The 23,608-nt window shown below is 46.8% G+C and overlaps 1 protein-coding gene across 4 annotated transcripts in view; it reads left to right on the forward strand.

Annotated features, from left to right (window-relative positions):
- LOC133134082 (vacuole membrane protein 1-like) overlaps window positions 1-23,608 on the forward strand; it is a 73,474-nt gene that overhangs the window by 7,248 nt on the left and 42,618 nt on the right. For all 4 annotated transcript variants that reach the window (XM_061250481.1, XM_061250482.1, XM_061250484.1 and 1 more), the window contains exons 2-5: window positions 1,889-1,999; window positions 3,995-4,130; window positions 5,731-5,821; window positions 7,000-7,110. In XM_061250481.1, the coding sequence (XP_061106465.1) occupies window positions 1,889-1,999; window positions 3,995-4,130; window positions 5,731-5,821; window positions 7,000-7,110 (449 nt within the window). The remainder of the gene's footprint in view (window positions 1-1,888; window positions 2,000-3,994; window positions 4,131-5,730; window positions 5,822-6,999; window positions 7,111-23,608) is intronic.

Consider the following 23,608-nt stretch of genomic DNA (forward strand, 5'->3'; position numbering starts at 1 on the left):
TACCAGTGGAAGGTTGGGGGAGGGGATGCATTATGACATCTAATGGGGGATGATGGGAGATGGAGTTCAAGGCTTGTCAAACACACCTTGGGAATCTCAAGCTCTGATCTCCCACCTCCCATAATGCTCTCTCAGAAATGTTTTGCTGTGCTCCCCTGTCCCCCTGTTTACTGTGTTTTGGAGGCATTTCCTATGATAGCAGCCCTCCTGAGACGGAGGGGGTTTTATAAGACTGGTCTCGCACCGCTAATTTTAGCGGGCCCTTTTTTTACACTTGGCCGGCCTGCCTCCCTGAGGTCGTTTGAACGCGTGAAGTCGGGGAGAATGTTCCGGGAGGGCCTGACCTTCCTCTGTAAGCCGACGCCGTGACGTTCTGCACGCCGGCTGCCGCGGCGATGTGCGGACGGGAGGAAACGAGTCCCCCGGACGCGTCTCACGGAGGGGCCCGTCACGTGTGCGCGCTGCACGAGCGCGCGAACCCCTCTCTCCTCCAGCAAGCGGCGAGACGCGTTTCTGCCCGCGTGTGTGACTGTCAAGAGAGGAGAGGGTGCGTCACGTGGCGGGGCAGCCCAGAACAGGGTCCCGCTGGGACGCCGCAGTGGACCTGCAGCCCGCCTGAGGAAACCAGCCCCCGCTACTCTCCCGTCCTGCATGTGGGACGCTGGGAAGACGAGCTCCACAAGACATTTAGGGTTTGGCTTCAGACCGAAAGTCTTTAGTTGGGTAAATGGCTATCTCAGTTTTCTAGGCTGACTCGTATCGTTGCCAAACAGGAACCCGTTTCCATGACTGAGATTAGTATACACACGCACACAGGCGCACGCACACAGGCGCACGCACACATACACGCAGACACACACTCACAGACACGCAGACGTGCATGCACACACACACACCATGGTGTCTTGGCCAACTTTAAGTACTTATGTGGTCTCATTGTAATTTTTTTTATTTGTTTGTAGAATACACTACTTTAATAGTGTTTTTTTATTTTTTTGTTTTTTAGTGTTTGGTTTGGCCACTTGTAAACATTTTTTTTCCTCTCTGGTAGTGATGCACTAAGATCAGCACTGGTCTTAACTGGAGTGCAGATTGTACAATTTATTTTAGTGTGAAGATAAATTAGACTTTTGTGCTTCACAGTTGATTCTAGAGACCTTCCCTGTTCATACGACTTTGCTGGAACGCACATGTCGCACAGCTATCAGAAAAGTACTTGCGCAAGAACCAACCTTCCTGGAACAGCCCAATCGGCTTCCCAATCAGCAGATATGAATGAGCAAGTCAGTATCAGCTCAGAGCATCTCCCTCAGTGCATACCCAACTAACAGCCCCACAGCACCGCGTTAAAATGGCCATTAAATATTGAACTAATACAGTAGATAGCAAAAAGCATTATTTCCCATTGGCGCCCTTATCTGCATTCATAGAGCAAGCAATCTGCCACTTGTTAAATAAATACGGTAAGGTCCGTAAGTATTTGGACAGCGACAATTTGAAAGGGCTGTAATTCATAAACGATTCACTGTATATGGGTGCAAATACCCTCAAAGTAAGTCCGCTTTAATTCAGTGAATAAAGACAGCCCTTTAAGACCGCCTCACTGTCCAAATGCATATGGACCTCACTGTAGCTGGTTTTGAGACTTGCACCCTGTTTTGGTACATATTCCCATGCAAAACATAAGACTTGTGTGCTTAGGGGTTACACCTGAGGGCTTCGTGACTGGAGCGGTAACTCACGGATAGATTTGTTAGATCACACACAGAGCTGATTGGCTTGTGAATAATCTCCAGCGTGGTGGTGAGCGTGAGAGCACAGGAACCGCAGACCTGCCCACTTCAGCAGGACCTTTCCCTAAGTGCCACCATCCATTTTGTGTGACCAGGTGCCCTGGCCCTCAACACACCCACTGAGATGGCACAAAATGGAGGAGACCTTGAATTACCACAGAGACGATTAGGTGGGCCCAAGGAGCAGCCCAACGGGAAGCTTGCAGGTAGGTGATGGAAGCAGAGAGACAGTAGAAGACGAAAGGAGGGTTGCACATACCATTAGACAGACTGACGTTGGAGGTAGAGGGCCTGTGTAGCCAATGCAGGTCTGCCCTTCCCTGCTCCTGGAGGTCTACCATCCTGTAGGTTTTCACTCTCACCCTAACAACGCACACCTCATTTAACAACTGGAGATCTTGTTGAGCTGCTAATTAGTAGAATGTAGTATGCTAAACTACAGTTGTAAGGAAAACCTGCAGGATGGGAGATCTCCAGGAGCAGGGTTGGGTAGCCGTGAGCTAAGAAATATAATGGTCTTCGGTGTGACACCAGTAGAGGTGTAAAATCCAGGTTCAGACCGTAAAGGTCCTCCCCAGTATTTTGTTCCAATCGCCTGGATTTGATAATTTGGGCAATTCCTCAGCCAGGAGGGAGAGCTAATTGGTGAAAGTTCATGGGTGGAAGAAACTTTTACTTTCTGACCGCTGGGCTTTCCACCTCTGGACACCAGTCCATAAAGGCATTCTTTGAATTTCTTCAGAATTCTCAGTAATGGCCCCAGAATGCAAAGCACATAACTTTCTGCACCAAAAGGGTTCCATTGTCAACCAGTGGAAAATGTTCTGCAGTCTCCTGGAGTGTGTTCAATAGGCAGAGGGCCTCATAAACACAGGGGGATGAAATCCTGGTCTTTTGATGTGTGTTTGAGAGCCTCCCAATTCCACCTGCTGTCAGCTGTTTTGTGGAAACCTTCTGTGGTACCATAGAATGCTCCCTTCCTTTTTCAAAGTGGTGAGGGAATATTAATTGTAAACCAAACTAATAACATACATTCATGACAGTGACAGTGTTTGATGAAATGTGCATGTTTTTCATTGAATTAAACATTCTTATGGTCCACAATGCTTGCTTGCTAGGAATGCTAGTGAAATAAGAGTTTATTTGGCGAATGTGATTTGATTGGCTCTTTTTGAAGAAATGTGTTTTAAATCAACTGGGGGTTCAAAGCTTACACTGATCAGTCATTACACTAATCAGTCATTACACTGATCACTCATTACACTGATCACTCATATTAAAACCATAGGATTGCACGTCAGTCATGATGATATATTCTTCAAAAGACGCAGGTGTACAATCAAAATGCATCTTAGTTGTTTCACTGTGAACACTGAAAACAGCACACATTTTCGAGAAGTATGAAACTGAGAAATGCGTTTTGCCGGCAATTCTTCTTCTGAGTGCATATGAAAGGTGATTCAGTGTGCCTAATCCACATTAACTGGGAGCATGAATCCATAAAGAAATAAATGTTTATGGATTCATAAAAACCCAAAAATGAAATAAATAGTGGGGCCGCGGTGGCGCAACAGGCTAAGACGCAGCGAACTTGCGGATGCAGTTCGCTGCAGTTGCACACCGGGGACCGGGGTCCGATTCCCGGTCCTGCCAAAAGCCAAGTTTGGCCGGCTCACGTGGAGTAGCATAATTGGCTTGCTGCTCCAGAGGGAGGGACTTGGCAGGGTTAGTAGATTGCCACACAACAAAAAGCACCCGGGCGCCTTGGAATCACGGAAGACGAGCATGAGATGAGACGGCTTGAAGATGGTGTGTCGCTCTCCTTTGGGCCGCTGAGGGATAGGGTGTGGGCGGTGTATCTAATACTAGCTCTAATTGAATCAGACGGGGTACAATTGGCTACGAAATTGGGAGGAAAAAAAAAAAATTGGCATCAGCTGGGAAATGTGCATTAAAAGTATATCATACTTTTGGGTGTAAACAAACATTTGAATTATTATAATTTATTTTTTTGCCATTCACTGACTGCAGTTGGCACGTGCACTTCAGAGCAAATATTATTAAAGGAGGTACAAACCCCAGACCCTTTGCTGGCAAGGGTTGAAATATTCAGGGCAGCTCTTGGGGGAGGTGATGTTGGGGTGTTCTGTCCCTCCTGGGGGCCCCGTGATGAGTTTGTGGCCCCCACCCCCCGTCTTCAGACGCCCTGTCACTGGAGGAGCGGAAACAGCGGGACCGCGAGGAGCGGCTGGAGCTGCTCCTGTGGAGGAAGCCGCTCGTCACCCTGCACTACTTCCTCCTGGAGTCTCTCATCACCCTGAAGGACTGGACCTGCAGGTGAGTCTCTGCCTTTACCCTCCCGCCCCGTGCTGATTCGGCCCGATCGCGTGTAACGCTTTGATGTGGGACACCGGTGACACGCGACCCTTAATCCAGGCAGGGTGTCGGTCTCGGGGGCGGCACCGGATCGGGTAGTGTGTTAAATGCGCTGGCAGCGTTTGGTAATTTGAATGGGGGACTCTCAAATGTTTCCCCTTTTGTTTTCCCCAAGCCTACTCTGGACTGTCACTTAACTCTTGACTGGGTTTTCATACATGGATGGAAGCTATTTGAATGTTTTCAAGCTTTCGGTTGGTGTAGTGGTGCAGTGACCCTAAGAGCAGTGAGTTTCGTGGCTCGCTGGGGCTTGCTCGTTTGGCAGTGACAGTCACGGCTGGCTACAGTTGGTTGAAAACAAAATGGCAGAGAGAATGATCTCCACTCCCCCCGAAGTTAATTAGACATGGAGCCAGTCTTTTATGGTAAATGCATGCCCACACACGGTTATGCACCCACACACGGTTATGCACACACACGTACACACATGCACATACACACACCAGCACATGCACAGACAAACGTACACATGCATACATACATACACACACACACACACACACACACACACAGACACACATGCACACACATGCACACACATGCACACACATGCACATTCACTCCTACATGCACACGCAAGCACAGGCATGCACAAGCACACATGCACACGCACACACACATGGACACGCATGCACACACAGAAATGCACACGCATGCACACACAGAAATGTGCACACATGCACACGCACGTAGACACACACATGCACACACACACACACACCCACACTCACACCCACACATGCACACACACACACACACCCACCCCAGTGAGCGTTGGCCGTCCTAGCTCTACAGGTTACACTGAACAGTCTCCCCTTACTCTGGCTCCAAGGCTGAGGTTCTGCTCCACATTAATAAAGACTTCCTCCATCCCAGAGGGGAAATGTAGGCTGTGAAAGAACAGTAGTGCAGCACAACAGAGAGTAAAATGGTAACGCACTGTTAAAACAATTATTTATGTATAGTTCCAGTGTCCACAGTTCCCTGTGGAGTAAAAAACCCAAAAAGCATTCTAATACTCGCTATAATAATAATGCCATTGTTCCAATTAATGTGCTGGAGAGGACATTAAAATGACAATGTAGACTGCAACTGAGTATCTTCTACCAGCAGAGACTCTCTTTCTCTGGTAGCAGTACTGTAGTCATACAGAGCTTTAAACCTCACTCAACTCTGCCAACCACATCAAAGTCTTCTTTTCTTCCAACTAACTACAGACTCACAGTCAGAATGGCAGCCAGTAAGTCCCGGGTCTCTTACCTGAGAAATTGGGGAAATTCGAGATGAAAGCCTGTACCTTTTGTAAATGGTATTTTTCTTTTAAACGGCAGGCTGTTAAACTCCAGAACTTAAACGGGGCGGTTTAACGCGTGAAAAGAGCGGAAAAGAAAGGCCCTAATGCCATTATCGGGGATTAAGGCTTTTCCGTTCGTCTCTAAGCCTCTCTGGGTGAGCTGGCTCGGTTGCGCTGAAACGTGTTTTTTTGTGTGTGCTGTTCCAGGCTCTGCCAGCAGAGGGCGACAGTGCTGGCTGTGCTGCTGGGGCTCGCCTGCTTCTCCTTCATGTACTCTGTCGAGGGAACGCATCAGAAGGTGAGAGGGAGGGGAAGGGGGGATAAAAAAAAAAACAGAAGAGTGGCGGAATGAACCCGCTGCCCTCTGGGCCCCCGTGGGCCCAGAACGTTCCGGGGGCTGACGCACTCCGTCCCGCATGCCCGCGAGGACCAGTCAGAGTTGAGATTTGTGTTTTTTTTTTTTTTGTTTTTTTTTTGTGTTCTGTTCCTCTGGCATTTTTTTTTTTTTTTTCGAAAGAGGAAGGGTCCTCTGAGGGGAACCGAGAGGGGGGAACCACGTGCTGTTTTTGTTTTTCTCCGGGTTCCCTACTGGAAACGGCCACGCGCGTGGCGAAGCCAGCGGTTCCAGTAATCCAAACCATGACTGTTGATGATAAAAACGCTGTCAGAGAGAGGGGGAGGGGGGGAGACCGAGAGAGGGGGAGACGGAGGGAGAGAGAGAGCTAGAGAGAGGGAGAGAGACTGTGGGAGAGAGAGAAAGAGGGTGAGAGGGAGAGAGACTGTGGGAGAGAGAAAGAGGGTGAGAGAGAGAGACTGTGGGAGAGAGAGAAAGAAGGTGAGAGAGGGAGGGACAGAGAATTTGGGAGAGAGAGAAAGGGTGAGAGGGAGAGAGAATGTGGGAGAGAGAAAGAGGGTGAGAGGGAGAGAGAATGTGGGAGAGAGAAAGAGGGTGAGGGAGAGAGAATGAGGGAGGGAGGGAGGGAGGGAGAGAGAGAGGGAGAGAGAATGAGGGAGGGTGAGGGAGAGAGAATGTGGGAGAGCGAGAAAGAAGGTGAGAGAGGGAGGGACAGAGAATTTGGGAGAGAGAGAAAGAGGGTGAGAGGGAGGGTGAGAGGAAGAGAGGGAGAGAGAATGTGGGAGAGAGAGAGAGAGTGAGAGGGAGGGGGGAGAATGAGGGAGAGAGTGAAAGAGGGAGGGGCAGGGTACAGAGAGAGAGATAGAGCGAGAGAATGCTGTTGCGTAAGAGCACACTGGCTGCCTCAACATGAAGTGCACTCGGTGACCCGCGCTCACACCCCTCCGACTTTTCTCACTGCGCCACACGCGGGCTGCAGAGCGGAGCCGAGCGAGGTGCGCTCAGGGAGGGAGGGAGGGAGGGCGGGCGGGAGGAGGGGGGTAACGGCGGGCCTCGCTGAAGGGCCCCCTTATTTACCCTGCGCTCTCTCTCCCTGCCGCTGTGCCTCTCGCTCCCCACAGTACGTGCAGCGCTTGGAGAAGAAGCTCCTGTGGTGCGTCTACTGGCTGGGCCTGGGCGTCCTGTCCTCCGTGGGCCTGGGAACGGGCCTCCACACCTTCCTGCTGTATCTGGTGAGCGCCCCGCCCTCCCCTCCCCTCCCCTCCCCTCCTCTCCTCTCCTCTCCTACCTGTCCCCTCCTTCCACCTGTTCTCTCGCTCTTTCAGTCGTTATTTTGTTTTGTTTTTACCTGGAAGGCAGAGTGAGATATGCTCCGCTCTCCACTGTTTACGCTGTATGTAGGGGGCAGTTATGTAGTGCAGGGGCACTGTAGTGTGTGGGGTGGCGGTACATGCACGGTATTAAATGCGTAGTTGTTTGAGGATGGCGATACCCCTGGGTTGGGTTGAGTTTCAGGCCAGTCGTTGGACCCCCCGCCCCTCTGTGTGAGTAGGGTGCTGAAAGGGCACCCGGGGTGAGGGAAGTGGAGTGTTGGGTTCATCTCCTGGGTGGGGGGGGGATGAGGTGGGGGGGTCAGTTCTCGCCCACAGCTAGGCGGGTCAGTGCATTTTTCGTCGGGCAGTGTGGGGGACGACAGGCCCAGGGTTCACTCGAGGACAGCGGCCACCTCCTTCACATTCCCGTGCATCACAGTGGAGGCACAACACCGGAGATAACGTTTCCAAAACATCTGTTTGTCTTTACCGTGCCCAGGAACATTACTGGGGCCAACCTTGCCTTCTGACGTGTGGAAGCACGATATATAAGCTGGTATTAACGGCTTTTATGTGGAAGCCATTAAGAGTATTTACTAGCTTATTTTGTAAATATTCCACTCTTGTATTACGTAAAACGAAAGAAAAAAAAACTTGGAACTTGCAGGTTGTTTTGAAGATGAACGTAGTGCCATCTTGTGGTCTTTTTATGTATTGCAGTCATTTTTCTTGTTTCCTGAAAATCAGGTGACCTGCTGGGAATTCAGTAGGCTGACATTGTACGACAGCACTACTCAACTCCACATCCTGCAGGCCACAGTTTCTGCAGGTGCTTGCTCCTTCCACATGCTACATCGCCTCATTTCACTCATTATTTTACCTGCTTGGTTCAGAAAAGCTAATGAGTGAAATTTGGTAGTGCAGTGCAATTACCTGTCAACACTAAGGCCTGCTGTAGAACCTATCCTCTTATGAAATATTAAAAACTACGGCTCCTGCAGTAACTTTAGCATATTTATTTATTTATTTATTTTGTTCAGTGCATTACTGTTTTATGTCTGTGTAAGAGTGGAATCTTATCTTATCTCAGCCAGGTTCAGAAAAACCTGATGTATCTGTCGAACTAAAGCCAGGTGTTTGGTTGCATCGAACATTCATGTGTGTTGATGCTAGTCACTTATCATTTTTGAAAACTGCTTTGAATTTATAAAAATGGGGATCAGGGATTTCCGCTTTCCCAAAATTTTTTTTGCCAAAACCATTCAAATTCAACTGAACAAATAAAATCACATTCATTTTTTGAACGGAAACGGTGGTTATTTTTGGTGAGTGCAGTATTTCTCAGTTTTCGTTAATCCACACATTATGTGGATTATCATGTCGTAGCTGGACCCTTGTCCCCCTGCAAAAGACATGTGTCCCAGTCCTAATACAACTGTCTTATTATTGTGTCTTACTGTGGCTTACACATCAGACTCCATTCAGACACACTGATCCCAAACCAGCTCTCAGACAGTGAGTTGTGGGGACTGCCTTCACGCTTTGCCTGAGGACTGATCTGACATCAGCATCTCTGGGTAACAATAACACCATGATAAGATCCACATAGCTGTTGGACCCTTGAGCAAGGCCCTTAACCGAACATTGCTCCGGGGGAGAAGGGCCTTAGTCTAATCAACTGCAAGTCGCTTTGGATAAAAGCATCAGCTAAATAACATGTAATGTAAACTTGAATTATACTTCACATATTCTTCTGGTATACTTCAGCATACTGTTTTCACATTGGTGGGCTATTGGTAATTTGGCATGCGGTCCACCGAGATGGTGGGTTCAGTTATCCGAGATGGTGGGTTCAGTTATCCGAGATGGTGGGTTCAGTTATCCAAGATGGTGGGTTCAGTTATCCAAGATGGTGGGTTCAGTTATCCGAGATGGTGGGTTCAGTTATCCAAGATGGTGGGTTCAGTTATCCAAGATGGTGGGTTGACTTATCCGAGATGGTTGGTTGTTCACTCGCATAGCAACTGTGACATTGCAACATAAAAAGTGCTTGCTTTCTTCTATTGTAGTGACAGCTTTTTCCCTACACAATGTTGCACATATTAAGCTTGAGGAATTGTTTTTTTTAGGTAATAAGGGGAGTTAACAAGGCTTTCTAGTGGTTCTCATAGTTCCTGCATGTCATAGTGGGCTGTTAAGGCATCTTATCATAGGCTGGCTAAATGTGTAGTGAATGCTCTTTAGAATTTTCTTGGTGTGGTGGGATGTACAATCTCTTCAGTGGCAGGGTGGCCTTGACTGTATTTACTTTCAGCCATTTTTGCAGACACACTTGTCCACAGTGATCATGTATCCATCTTAACAAAGGCTTTTATTTTTTGCCTTGGTATTTTGTTTTGTTGTTTTTTATTTTGGGATCCATGGTTGTACAGCCTTACCTATTTTTACATTGTATTCACAATATTTTTAGTTATTTTTGTACCCGCCAACCAAAGAGGTGTGTCTGCCCATCACTAGCTCATATCCGAGTGCAGATGGAATTATGGCGACTACATTAGCATGACCGTGCGTGATGGAATTCCTTCCGTCTATTCCCAGCAGCAATCCTCCGTCTACCTTGTGGAAAAATGCCATTTCCATTTCAGTCCCAATTAATCCGTGCTTCGCTTGGCTTCGGGTATCCATCGTCGGCGCTCCAAAATATGTAAAAATTTCCATGACTACATTGCTGTTTGCATGGCTGCATACCGTGTAGACATTATAGTGCGCTACAAATATGCAAGCTCCAAAAACATTATTTTTTGTCTGTTTGAGAAAAGAATTTTTTGGAAATTTTGATGAAATTATTATTACTGCTTCTTTGTGAATGTTTACTTATTCACATGTGGGAACCAAATGAATACACACACACTTGCACTGGCTGTTTATACGCACACCCACACACACGCCGGAGCTTCGGCCAGGAACAGCCGTTCACTGCGGCCGTATTCGTTTTTTGGCAGTCGGCATCAGTTTGACCACAACTGATCTCAGTCTTGTAAGTATCTAGAGAGCCCTGTCCGCTCTCATTTCCTTAGACTGCAGTTTGTCCTCAGTGGGAGTGGGGAAACCTGTCAACAAGGCACTCAAAGTGCAAAATGGCTGCCTTTTCCAACGTCTAGAAATACTTCAGACTTAAAAAAAAGAAGAAAAAAAAGCATCATTTACAAATTGCCTTAATAACTTAATGGAAAGTCGAAGCTGGGTCATTCTCGGACAAATTAGAATGGGTTCAGCACTGTGTCTCTGCACTCAATGTGACAAACTGGGAAACTGAATCTGTTTTTCCAATTTTATGTGGATTATAAAAATTGAACGGACACGAGTTGCACAGACCGACCTGTTCAGAGTGGCTGTACCAACTGTGAACACTAGATGGCGACACACCCCATTTTAAGAGCATTGTAATTCAAATGGTGGTTTACGCAGACAATACCCACGAGGCTGCGGTCAGGTAGACTATGATGCGGCTTCTTCTGTCGGTTTTGAGCACGGAAGGAACATGCACTCTTTATGTTGTAATAGTACGGTTTTGCCAACTTTGCTTTTTTTGGTAAACATCTGTGCAGCGGTTAGATTAAGATGCCTTACACTTTACGTTATGACATCACCCTGTCAGCGCCATTCTGTCACCACATAGTAACTTTCTTTCCATGTGGACTCGTACTCGTAAAAGGGTTTGTTCATGTATGGTTACGGAGACGAAGAAGTGCCAACCTCCGGGCTAGTAGATAGAGGCAAAGCAGCCTCCGTATCTTTTTTTTCTGAAAAATATTTTGGCGAAAACTCAATGCAGCCTCTCTAATGGACGTGGATGTCATCAACGGTTTATATTAGCAAATCTGTGTTCTCGTGTTTTTACCGTTTACCGAAAAACCCTGACTTAAATACTTATAACATTGTTTGCAACTCACAATGTTGTAAGTCAAGGAGTTATTTTACATTTGGTTTATTCTCAACGTGCCAAAGAGAAATTCCATTTAATGACCTGGTCTTGTCAGAAAAAAACTTTCATCAGTGAAGTAGTTTTTGGTTCCTGCTTTGTTCAACTTCTGTAAACTGCAGTACAAAGTACAAAGCAATTCACATTTATTGTTAGTATTAAAAATGGCAAATGAACTTGAATGTTTATTTGTGGTTACATTGTGTGTAAACAAGCATAGTTGGATAAGTTGCACCCTAAATCCTTCCTTCTGTATTTCTAGAATATCTTTAGGAGAGTCGTTCACGTTGTTGCAGAAGTTCTCCAGTAGGGGGAGGCAGTCCACACTCGGTACTATGTTAGTAGAGCGGTAGGGTAAGCGCTTATGGGCAGCCTGTTTGAAGTGCATCACAGCATCACTCAAACAGAACACTCGCTGGAGACAGAGTGCGGGGAGTTAGGCCCGGCTGTTGGGGGAGCATCAGCAATGTCCGGAGATTATTAGTACCCCCCTCCCATTCCCCTCTCTCCCTCCCTCCCTCCCCCCTCTCTCCTCTCTTGGCTGAAGAAGATGTGGGGGACTTACACAGCTGAGGGCCCACTATTAGTTGGAAAAACAAGAGTTGCAAATAAATCAAAACAGTGTGAGGAGACGGAATGGTGGTGAGGGGGTGTTTGTGTGCGTGTGTGAGGGAGGGTTATCAGATTGTGCTGGAGACTGTTATGACTGCAGCCAACCTGGGGGGGGTGTTCAGAGACATGAGTCAGCACTTTAGGTCTGCAGTGTCTGGACAGGCTCTGGAGGACATGGTGTGGGGAGGGGGTGTTGTTTCAAAAACCAGACGAGTCCAGAAGAGAACACCGGTAGGGGGAGGGGAAGCCTGTGTGCCCCCCCCCCTCATGGCTAAGGTGCATGACTGGGACCTGGAAGGTTGGTCGTTCAAGCCCTGGTGTAGATCAGTGCAGTTGTTGGGCCCTTGAGCAAGGCCCTTAACCCTGCATTGCTCCAGGGGGGATTGTCCCCTACTAAGTCTAATCAACTTGTAAGTTGCTTTGGACAATAGTGTCAGATAAGTAACAAATTATTATTATTATTATTATTATTATTATTATTATTATTATTATTGTTATAAATTAAGTGTTCTGCACCCCATCCAAAAATGGCCCCGGTTCACACATGGCTCCAATAGGGCTTCCCGTTATTTATCTCTCCTGAAAACCTGGACAGGGAAGAGTCGAGAGGCGAACCTGCACTGGAGTGCTGACCCAGAGAGAAAGAGTCTTTGAAACCGCTTACATCAAGAAGGCCGAAACCGTTTGCATGAAGGCGCATTCGCTTCATCCACCGTTAAATTGCAAACTGTAATGTTTCGTCATTAAGCAATTATGGTCAGCGGAAAATTGCCCCCGCTTAACTGCAAATCTGCACGAAAAAGTATCAGAGAGCCGTTATATTTGAAGTTGTGCAAATTTGTCTGAGGATAAAAGGAAGTGTTTGGGTCCCCCACCTCTTTCGGTTCCCCAAGGCTCCAGAGACTATAAAGAGAATATCTGCTCTCTCGAATGACGATTACTTTAATGTCTAGCTATCAACAGAAATCACAAGTTAGCGACTTAAAAATACTTTAGTGTTTGTCAGCTGTCCTAAGCAGTGTGTTTCAAAATCCCTTGTTTTCAGAAATAACCAAGCATATTGACTAAATAAAGGAAACGTACAGTTGTTTCTATATTGAGTGTCTCTCAGGATTTGAAAATTACACGTTGGAGTTATTCACTGCGAATGCAGTGTTATACTTGCAAAGCCCCTGAAATTAACTTTCACTGCTGGTAATTATGACTAACTTTGCTTTAATTATCGGTATGCGTAATAGAAGAAGGCAGCTGGAGCTCATGTAGCGCTTCCAGGGATCTGCACCGGTGGTTGAGTGTCTCTGTGACCTCCTTGCACAAGGTCCAAGCGCAAAATATACCCCCCACAATACACACACATAAGCCATCTTGCCTTCTATTGACAAATGTGAGCCTGATGTGAGGGTTGGATGTGAGCCTGAGGCTTTTGAAGATGGGAGCAGTTGTGTGGCGGACACTGTATCAGTCTGCTCCAGAGGGTGTGGGCCTGTCACTGTCACCCAATGATGGAGCTAGCATCTCTCTCTCTCTCTCTCTCTCTCTCTCTATCTCATTGTAGATACATAATTTAGTAATAATTATTTGTTATTTATCCGTAGAGGCTTACAGTTGATTAGACTAAGCAGGCGACAACCCCCCCCGGAGGGTTAAGGGCCTTGCTCAAGGGTCCAACAGCTGAACGGATCTTATCGTGGTTACACCAGGGCTTGAGCCACCAATGTTTCAAGTCCCAGTCATGTACCTTAACCACTAGGCTGCAGGCTGCCCCTTTTTAAGATGGGAGCAGTTGTGTGGCTGACACTGTATCAGTCTGTGATGGAGGGCGTGGTCCAGTCACTGTCACCCAGTGATGGAGGTGGCATCTCTCTCTCTCTCTCTCTCTCTCTCTCTCTCTCTCTCTCTCTCTCTCTGTCTCTGTCTCTGTCTCTGTGTAGTCACATATCAGGCTAGCAGGTCGACTGACCACTGCCCACACAATGCCCCCCACCCACACCTTTAAGGATCTTTTGTCCGAGGAGCCGTTGAATAGGCTCACAGAAGAGGTGACTCACCTCCTCTCTGTTCTGTACCTGCCGAGCTGTGAAACCACATCTGAATGATGGAGGAAGTCGCGTAGTGGGGGCGGGCTAGCGTGGGCTAATTAGGTGGCAGAGATTAGGCAGGTGTTCTCACTGTGTTAAAGGTGCCGCGTAATCCCCTTTGGAAGCTGTCCATCTTCAGGTGTTTGTTTTCCGGGCCCCCACTTAATGTTTGACCAGGGCTATCAAACTTATATAGTTAAAAATACATAGTTTTAATTTGCATACTATTTAACCTTTGTCAAATTCTGGCATGAAATGATATTGTTAAGCATTTTCGACTGGGAAAATGACACTAATACTGTATGAAATGTCATACAGTATGGAATGTAGTATGTACTATATATGCCATTCAGTTTTATGAATGTTTGGTACTTCCAACCCCACTCTGTTCTTAGGTTTTATTGAATGTCTTATGGCTCATAAAATAAATAAACTCTTTTACTGTATGGGTTGGGGAATGAACTTCAGGTCAAAATGTTTTTGCTCCGGTAAATCTTTAAACTGACAGGGCATTTAACCAAACTAAAAGAGAACTCGCGGCAGCTCGGTTGTAACACACGTTTGTCGGGTTTTCTCGTTCTTTGTGATGTGATGTCAGTCTATCCTTCCCGTCACTTCAAGGTGAAAACGCGGCGTTGCTTGAAAAGCCGAACTCTGACACGCGCCCTGAATAGAAAACTCTTGGAAAAACAGCTTCCTCTTTCACACGCTAACTCGTCGGTACAAATTCCTTTCTTCAAACGCAGATTGTAATGGTGACTGAGAAAGCGCCTTGTAATTGTTTTTTTCTTTGCGTACTTTAAACGTCATCAAAGTGGGGTGGCAGTCGGTGTGTAAACGGGAGGAGTTCTGTGGGATCTTTTTGTTCCTCTTTGATCGCACGTTTGACGTTGAAAGCGCGTGCTTTAAACTTTGAAGTACTGTCCTTCACTCTCGTAAATGTTCAAGGAAAAAAATGCTGTTTGTTTTGAGTCCGAACATCGCATTTACCAGACCAGGTTCACGGTAACCATGTACATAGCAACATTTTTTCACACCACACTGCAAAAAAACATCTGTCTTAAGAACTGTTTTAGTTCTGTAATGAAACTACTAATCGTATTTTTTTTCTTTCAAGTAGAAAAGTCTATTGGCTTGATTTAGTTGACAAGTGACATTTTCTTACCCCATTGGCAAATCTTGAAATGAGTCAAACTGTATCTCACCCTAATTGGAAATATGTTTGTCCTATTTAGCAAAAACGTAACAGAAATATATAATATCATATAAAAATGAGACCACAATACTTGTTGAGAGCGACTCACAAGTCCCCTTGATTTGGATTATTCACCTTTTATTTATGCACGAAAATCACATTGAGACAATGTCAGATTCTTTTTCAATGGAGCCCTGATTACAAAAGAGAATAAAACTGTAACAGTTAAAGGAATATTAAAAGAATATTAAAAATTAACAATAAAAGATGAAATTCAAATTAATTCAGAACATTTTACCCTAAATTTACATTCAAAGGATCTGTGTCGAACCTCTAATGCACCACTATAGCCCTTTAAGACACACAGCTAAATTAGCCCTGTTGCTGCTCTGTACGGACTCCAGGTGACTCCCGCCTCTTACTAAATCACTCACTTTTATTTGAGCCACTCTAAAGCCATGCGTGCACTGACCAGAAATGTACTGTTAACCAAAAAAAAAAAAAAATGTTTTCCAAAGTAATGACAAGGCGAGACTGGGTAGATTTATTGTGAGGTGAGGTGGGGTGGCAAGGGAAGGGGGGCGGAGGACTATACAGAGGTCCAGCTTCTGTTCTCTGGAACAACATAACGGGCCGGTGGTGGTGGAGAGGTGGGAGAGGAGGAATTGAAATGAAGGTAACAGTTGAGCATATGGGCGAAATTGGCTGTCCACAGTTGAGACATTTCTTTCAGTAGATGTAATGGTATTGCTGTAGAATATGCGGGGGTGGCAGAGGAGACTGGCTGACCACAGCTGAGAATGTTCTGTAGTGAATGTAAAGGTATTTGATGTGAAAATAGTCATAGAGTGTGTGTGTGTGTGTGTTAATGTATAGGTAGTGGTCGAGCGTGTGTGTGTGTGTGTGTGTGTGTTTGAATGTAGAGCGTGTGTGTGTGTGTGTGTGTATGTTTGAATGTAGAGCGTGTGTGTGTGTGTGTGTCTGTGTGTGTGTGTGTGTGTTTGAATGTAGAGCGTGTGTGTGTGTCTGTGTGTGTGTGTGTGTGTGTGTGTTTGAATGTAGAGTGTGTGTGTGTGTGTGTGTGTGTTTGAATGTAGAGCGTGTGTGTGTGTGTCTGTGTGTGTGTGTGTGTGTGTGTGTGTGTGTTTGAATGTAGCGGGTATGTGATGATGCTGATGGACCTGGCGGCTCAGACAGGCCCAGCTGAGCAAGCAGGCAGCGGGCAGTGGGTGAGGGAGCTGCGGTCGGCCTGGGGCTCTGGGTTCGGCCTGACCCACGCCTGGCATGGCCTCCGTTGGCTCGGAGATGCTCACCCAGCCTTTGAAAAGGAGGCGCTCGTATGACGTGCATCACAGCCCGTTCCATGCCATACCATAACTGCCTTTTCATTTGGTCTCCAGATTAAAAGCGTTGCGCTTTATCGTAATAACTATGTGTCCTTCGACAGAGTGGATATTCAGGATGCTTATGAGTGGGTTTAAAGGTCAGCGCCCTGGTAAAATGGCCAATGGGTTTTATGACTGATGCATTGTGAATGTCATGCAGGAAATGGTTTTAACGTTATGGAATGTCAAAGGAAATGTAATGGTTTTAACTTCAAATGTCTACTTGTTTTCCCTCTTTTATGTAATAGGTACTGCCAGTCATACATAAAAATGTGTTTAATGCATTTTGAATCAAGAAAGCCAGACCTTTATGCATTCAAATAGGGGACGGGGTTTAACATAAATCTTTGTCTAATCAACTGTAAGGAGAGGGGAATGTTTAAGAGTGTATTCTGTGTTCATACCACTATTGCACATGTATTCGTATTGTTAAGCTAGTTGTATATAGTTTGTTTGTTAGATGTGTATAGCTGAAAGGTACAATTTTTGTGTTAAACAATTGTTACAAGACCATTGTAAATCCCTTCCAATCGTTGAAAAAGGCTCACTGACATGTTGACTCACCCTCTGCCTGTGTTTATAGTCCTTAAATTCGGGTTTCAAAATATACAGTTGACACACTGACACTCTATACCAAAACATTGTACAGCTGTACAATAATTCAAGCTCATTGGTTGAAAATTGCTAATTGCCACAGCATTTCAATGTTTACAAAGAAGGGGGAGGGATAAACAGTGTTGTGGTTTGAGTGTGTTTGTTGATGCAACTCCTCTTGACTTTGACCGAAATTAACTATTGTACCATTAATACTTGGCACATTATTGTTTTCCTATTTGGGTCTGCTTGTAATTGTAGAAATATTTAATGTAGTTTAACATGTAATGTAATGTTATATGTGTTAGAATTTGGAATATTTTCGTCATCTATAAGCATTAATGTTTGTAAGGAATTTCTTTTTATTTAAATTTTTTAAATACCACCCTGAAAGTAAATGAAGTACTTTAAGATGAGACATGGTGAGAACCATGAAATGACATTACACATGGCAGCCATGTAATGGCATTTTGCCTTCAGGAGTTTGGCATGTTGGGCCACACGCCAAGCTGAACATAAGCATTTGAATATGTATTTAATATTCCTATTACTGATGGCCTGCGGGATGGACTCCTTGGATTGGCAGTATCTTTGGCCGTCTTGATTTGTTGGGGTTGAGTCTCACGCATTGTGATGTCAGCAGACGGACAACTCTAATGAGGAAGCGTCTGCCTCTCCTGACTGATGAAGCCCATGGGAATGAAAGCCTGCGAAAAACCCAAATTTCAGGGTGTCCGTTACCCCTGTCAGTAATGCCCCCCCCCCCCCCCCCCCCCCCCTTCATAGCCGTCTGCTGCTCATCTGTTGGACCTCTTCAGACTTCAGTAAGTCTTGAACTTTGTGTTCCCTGACCCTTCCCCCTCCCCGTACCCCCCTGTCTTTGCGTTGAAGACGCGAAAACAAACAGAGGAAAGTAGCTATGGAAGCTGTCGCCAACACTGAGAAAGTGACGTCAGGATTCCTGCCATTTTTCACTGGGGTCGGTGCACAGTGTGTATGTGTGTGTGTGGGGGGGGGGGGGGTTGTGTTATTCTCTTTATTTTTATTTTTTCTGTGGGACCCAGGGAGCGGAATAACGCACCTAGCAAAGCATGTGTGATCGGTGCCAGATCTCCAAGGACCAAGGCTGTCTCCAAAGCATCACTAATGTATACACAGTCCTGGTAATCACTCTTCCGTCACTGCGAGGCACCGGTTTTGCGGTCGGCCACAAAAATGCGGGCTATGTTCTTTCCATTATTGAACCGTTAAAGCTTGTAGGCTGGGTACCAGAGGAGACTGCTATTGTCAGGGAAGAATTATGCTGTTTATGGGGGTTACAGCTGCTGACATAATTCACTAATTTTTCCGTCGGGAAAGGACTGGAAGGCTAAATGGTTCCAAGTGTGGAAAACATTATTTATACGCCCCCCTTGTACAACCAGGCAAGACTTTCAAAGCCCCCTGTGCTCTGTAGGGGGTTCCGCTTTAAGATAAATTATGATAAATTTAATTCTGTACAGAGTTCTGGTCTGCACTAAGAATTAAATAATGTCTGTGTGTGTGTATCTGTGTGGTGTGTGTGTGTGCACACGCGCATGCCAGCATTTTATGTTCCATTTATTTTGTTCCTTAAGTGTTCTTCATTACACAGCATTTAAAACTGCTGCTCCTGTTCTCAGACAATCTATTCAGGGCGATATAGCTGGATATTTACTGCCGCAATTCAGGTTAAGTATCTCGCTTCAGGCTACAACGGCAGTGCCCCGCCTCGGAGTCGAAGCGACAGCATTTCATTTCCAGGCCCAGTGCCCCAGCCAGTACGCTGTGCTACACTGCCGCCTGCGTCAGTATTGGAGATAAAATCGGATGCCAGGAGGGCCCCGTTTTCCCGCGCTTATACTGTAGCCGTCTCTTTTGCTTGGGCGCTAATGATGAAATATATCATGATATGTTGCCAGCAAACGCACGGGCATTGCACTTCTAGACATGCTATCACAGACAAGCCTAAGTTGAGCATCTTAGATCTTAGCCTCTGACAATGACAGATGGGGTGAGTGTGGAAGTCACCTAGGGCACGTTCAATCCAAACCGCTTTGATAAGTTTTTCAGGTTGAACGATACGTTTTCTCCCAAATGCCTTGGACTTGTTTTTCCCTCTAGACTGGCAGGTGGGAAGGGCCATCACCCGTCGTCACTAATAAAGAAAATGGCGGTAAAGGAATTGAAGGGGGTCAGAAGGCACTGAAGCACTCCACTTTTTAAAATGAGTTACATCTCACATTTTTTATTATCTCTCTTGGGGCGAGGACACAAAGCCCTTCCTGATAGGAGATGGTTTTCTCGGTTAGCTCATCCAATGAGACGTCACGCTGTCACCACTGTCACCGAACGTGAGCGGCAGATTCGGTGAGGAAGAGGAAGACGAGGAAGGGCCTTGCCCTGGGATTAGCGCGTGCTGACACTGTCGCAGGGAACGCCGCCGTGCCTGCACCTACAGGGCAGGCAGGCCCGAGGAAAGTGAATTTAAAACGACTGAGTAATCGCACGCCTGACTAGAACTGCCGGTTTGCTGTCACTGCGATCACTCGGGCGTCTGCTTTTACGCGTTAATATTCCCTCGCTGTTCATCGCCCCGGTCGGCTGGCGTGTGATGTTGAGAAACGGGGCCGGGCGGCCCGTTAGCGTGAGCGCCCGTGTGAGCGCCTGTGTGACTCATCAGTATGACACGAAAGGGCGACGACCTCGCATGCGAGTCTCCCGGGCGGAAGCGGAGAGGGGAGAGGCGAGCCGTTTAAACACGCCGGGGAGTCCGAAGTTTCGAAGGCCCCCCCCCCGAGCCGTTGGCGAGTTTGCTTGTTTTGTAAACACGTCTGCATTCCTGGATGCTATAGGCTCTCCCTCTCCATCTCAGCCAGATGCAGGAAGCCTTACGTTCAGGTCTCTGAAGGAGCTCTGTTTGTGTAGCCTGTTGGCTGCGGCTTCCAGCCGTTTGGTGTTTGAATTTGAAGTGGAAAGCCATTTTATTACCTGCGAGTAGGTCAGTCCTGGTGGTTTCCCTGCATCCAGCGTATACGCCTTGGCCTTTTCCGACAAGAGCTGTTTTCTCAGGAGTGCTGACATTAGAAACAAATGTGCTCACAGCAGCTCAAAGCAGAACGCATCACTGAAACACGTCGTCTTGTTTCCCAAATACACAGCCGCAGTTTGGTTATCGGTTGCTTCTGCTCTCTCAGACTCAAAACCTTTTTACTGTCTGTGATTGCACCCCCCTATGGCTGATCGGCGAGGTACTGCAGTTTTCCTCAAAAATAATATTAAAGTTGTAGTTTTATCCCAGTTGCCATAATTTAGGTCACGTCACGTCACATGACGTTCCGAGGTTATGAGTGATTAATCTGCTCAGAGGTGTTTTTGGTTCCAGGAGCATATCCTGAGTGTTGTATTGCTTTATGTTTTATTTTGGAGAATAACATGTCCATAATCTGCACATTGCTTGAAGGTGTCATTTTGATTGGAAAAAAGCCCAGAAAGACAAGGAAACAATGTGCCCTCCTTACTTTGCCTAAAAAGGTATGAATGCTTGTCGCTGGGGCAGTGCCCTGGAGGTGCATAAAATTTTACCCCTAGCCAGCAATATACACCGATGAGCTGAAACATTATGACCACCTGCCTAATATGCCTTATGTCCTCCACGGGCAGCCACAACATCTCTGACCCACTGAGGCACGGACTCTATGGGACCTCTGAAGGTATCTGACCCGCTGAGGCATGGACTCTACGAGACCTCTGAAGGTATCTGACCCGCTGAGGCATGGACTCTACGAGACCTCTGAAGGTATCTGACCCGCTGAGGCATGGACTCTACGAGACCTCTGAAGGTATCTGACCCGCTGAGGCACGGACTCTACGAGACCTCTGAAGGTATCTGACCCGCTGAGGCATGGACTCTACGGGACCTCTGAAGGTATCTGACCCACTGAGGCATGGACTCTACGAGACCTCTGAAGGTATCTGCCCCCGAACGTTAGCAGCGGATCCTTTAAGTCCTGTAAGTTGGGAGGCGGAGCCACTGATGCTGGATCGGATTGAGATCTGGGGAATCTGGAGGCTCCTTGAACTCTTTATCACGTTCCTCAAACCATTCCCGAACAATTTGTGTGGTGTAGCAGGGCGCATTATCCTGCTGAAAGAATATCCTTGCCATGAAGGGGTGTACCTGGTATGCGGTGATGTTTAAGGAGGTGGCACATTGGACCCAGGGTTTCCCTGCAGAACATTGTCCAGAGCATCACCCTCCCTCCACCATCTTCTTTCTATAGTGCATCCTGGTGCCATCTCTTCTCCAGGTAATCGGTGAACACAAACCTCAACGACTCATCGGACCAGGCCTTCTTCCATTGGTCCCAAGGTGCAGTTCCAACGCTTGCATTGTAGACGCTTTTGACGATGGACAGGGGTTAGCACGGGCACTCTGACTGGTCTGTGGGTACGCAGCACCATACACATTGTGTGTTGTGTCACGTTCCGAATGTAACTATCATTAAAACCAGACCAGACCAGTGATAGCCTTTGTTGCTCTCACACATCGATGAGCTTTGGGCGCCAAACACCCTGTTGCTGGTTCATGGTTCATCCCTCCTTGGATCGCTGTCGGATTGCTGACCGGGAGCACCCTGAAAGTTTCCAAGATGCTCCAACCCAGTCATCTGACCATAAAGATCGCTCAGGTCTTTTCGCCTGCCCATTTCTCCCGCATCCAGCACTACAGGGCGGCCTGTAGCTGTAGTGGTTAAGATAAATGACTGGGACATGCAAGGTCGGTGGTTCTAATCCCGGTGTAGCCACTATAAGATCTGCACAGCCATTTGTTCCCTTGAGCAAGGCCCTTAACCCTGCATTGCTCCAGGGGAGGATTGTCTCCTGCTTAGTCTAATCAACTGTACGTCGTTCTGGATAAGAGCGTCTGCCAAATACCAATAATGTAATAATGTACGAGAACCAACCGTTTGTTTACTGTCTAATATATCCCAGACCTTGACATGCAGCGTTGTTATCAATGGTAGTCAACAGTATTCGCTTCATCTGTGAGCGGTAATAATGCTTTAGCTCGTCGTGTATAACTTTTGTAATTTGTACCGTTCATTTGTACCCAAACTTGATCTACAAAGAATAAAAATGTACCTCCACTTTATTTCTGTGAGTGTTCTAACCAAACGTGGTTTTGCACGTGTGTAGGCTGCTATACTGAGAAGTCCGTCGTCTTACTTTCTGTGCAGGGTGTTCACACCAGCCGTTGCCCGACCGGCTCAACGCTCCAGCCGGGAGAGCGATTCCGGGTACCTGCCAGTCACAGCGTCTGGCACCGCTTGAGACCACATCGTTTGCCGTCTCTATTTTTCCTGCACCACAGCCGTCGACGGCCGCGTTAACCGTGGGGCCTCGGGAGCCCGTGTCCTGTACACAGCAGCTTCTGTCAGCCTGGCCCTGCTCACCCGCCTTCTCCAGTCCAGTGTTTTCACAGCGAGCTGGATCCGCTATGCTGATGACAAACGCTTCTCAGGGCATGGACGTTTTTAATTAAGATTTTGGTTTGGGTTGGGTTTTTTTTTTTTTTTCTTCTTTTAAAGCAGACGCTTCTAGCCAGAAGGACTTTCACAGCTTGCTTTTTTAAACGCCAGCCCAGACCCTTCGTCATTATACAAGGCTGCTGCCCTTGGCTAGTTCATGTCAGTTTAGCACATCAGCATGTCAATCCTCCTGTTACAAAAACAAATATTTTAATTAATTCTAGAATTTGCAGTAGGTAAGTGGTAAATGGACAGCATTTACTTGGCGCTTTTTCCAGCAACTATAGTCTATACAGAACACTTTTCGATTATTTGAAATGATTCACCCATTCACTCACACACTCACACACCAACAGCGGAAATATGTGTCTCTGATTGTTATCTTTTCGTACTCACTGCAATATTTGCTATTTAAGGTATTTGCTGGATATTTCACAAGCAAATGCCCTATGCAGGGACGCACCTCGGCGTGGGCCGTCTTTCCTGCCTTATTGTACATAATTGCTTCAGTCGTGTAGCATGTGTCATAGAGCTGTTGACTTAGTGGATTTATTCCTGTCAGTTCAGATCCGTGTCTTCACACGCTTTCGCCGAAGCGGTGATTGGCAGTGCAGCAGGGATGGTCCGTGACTCCGCACTCAGATATTTGGCCGCCCCCCCCCCACCAAAGTTTATTAATGTCAAGCACCAAGAGTGGGTGTGACTACGGGCAGAGTTAGCGGCTGTCTGTGCTGGGGAGGGGGCCACACCACGTGCGATCCAGGGCGGCCCCCCCACTCCGCGCGGCCGCAAACCAGACGTGTCCAGACAGGCACGCCGAGGAACATTATCGCCCCTCTCCGCCAAACTTTCCGGCGAGTTCTGAAGGACGGCGCTCCTTTTTTTTCTTCTTTTTTTTTTTTTTTTTTTTTAAGTGCCGTTAAACTGAATAAATAAACAGAGGCCGAGAAAAAGTCAATACGGAGCCAGGTTTCACACAGGATATCAAGCTTACCTAGCTGCTTAACTATCCATGTCGCAGT

The sequence above is a fragment of the Conger conger genome, chromosome 7, assembly GCF_963514075.1.
Source record: "Conger conger chromosome 7, fConCon1.1, whole genome shotgun sequence".
Lineage (NCBI taxonomy): Eukaryota > Metazoa > Chordata > Actinopteri > Anguilliformes > Congridae > Conger > Conger conger.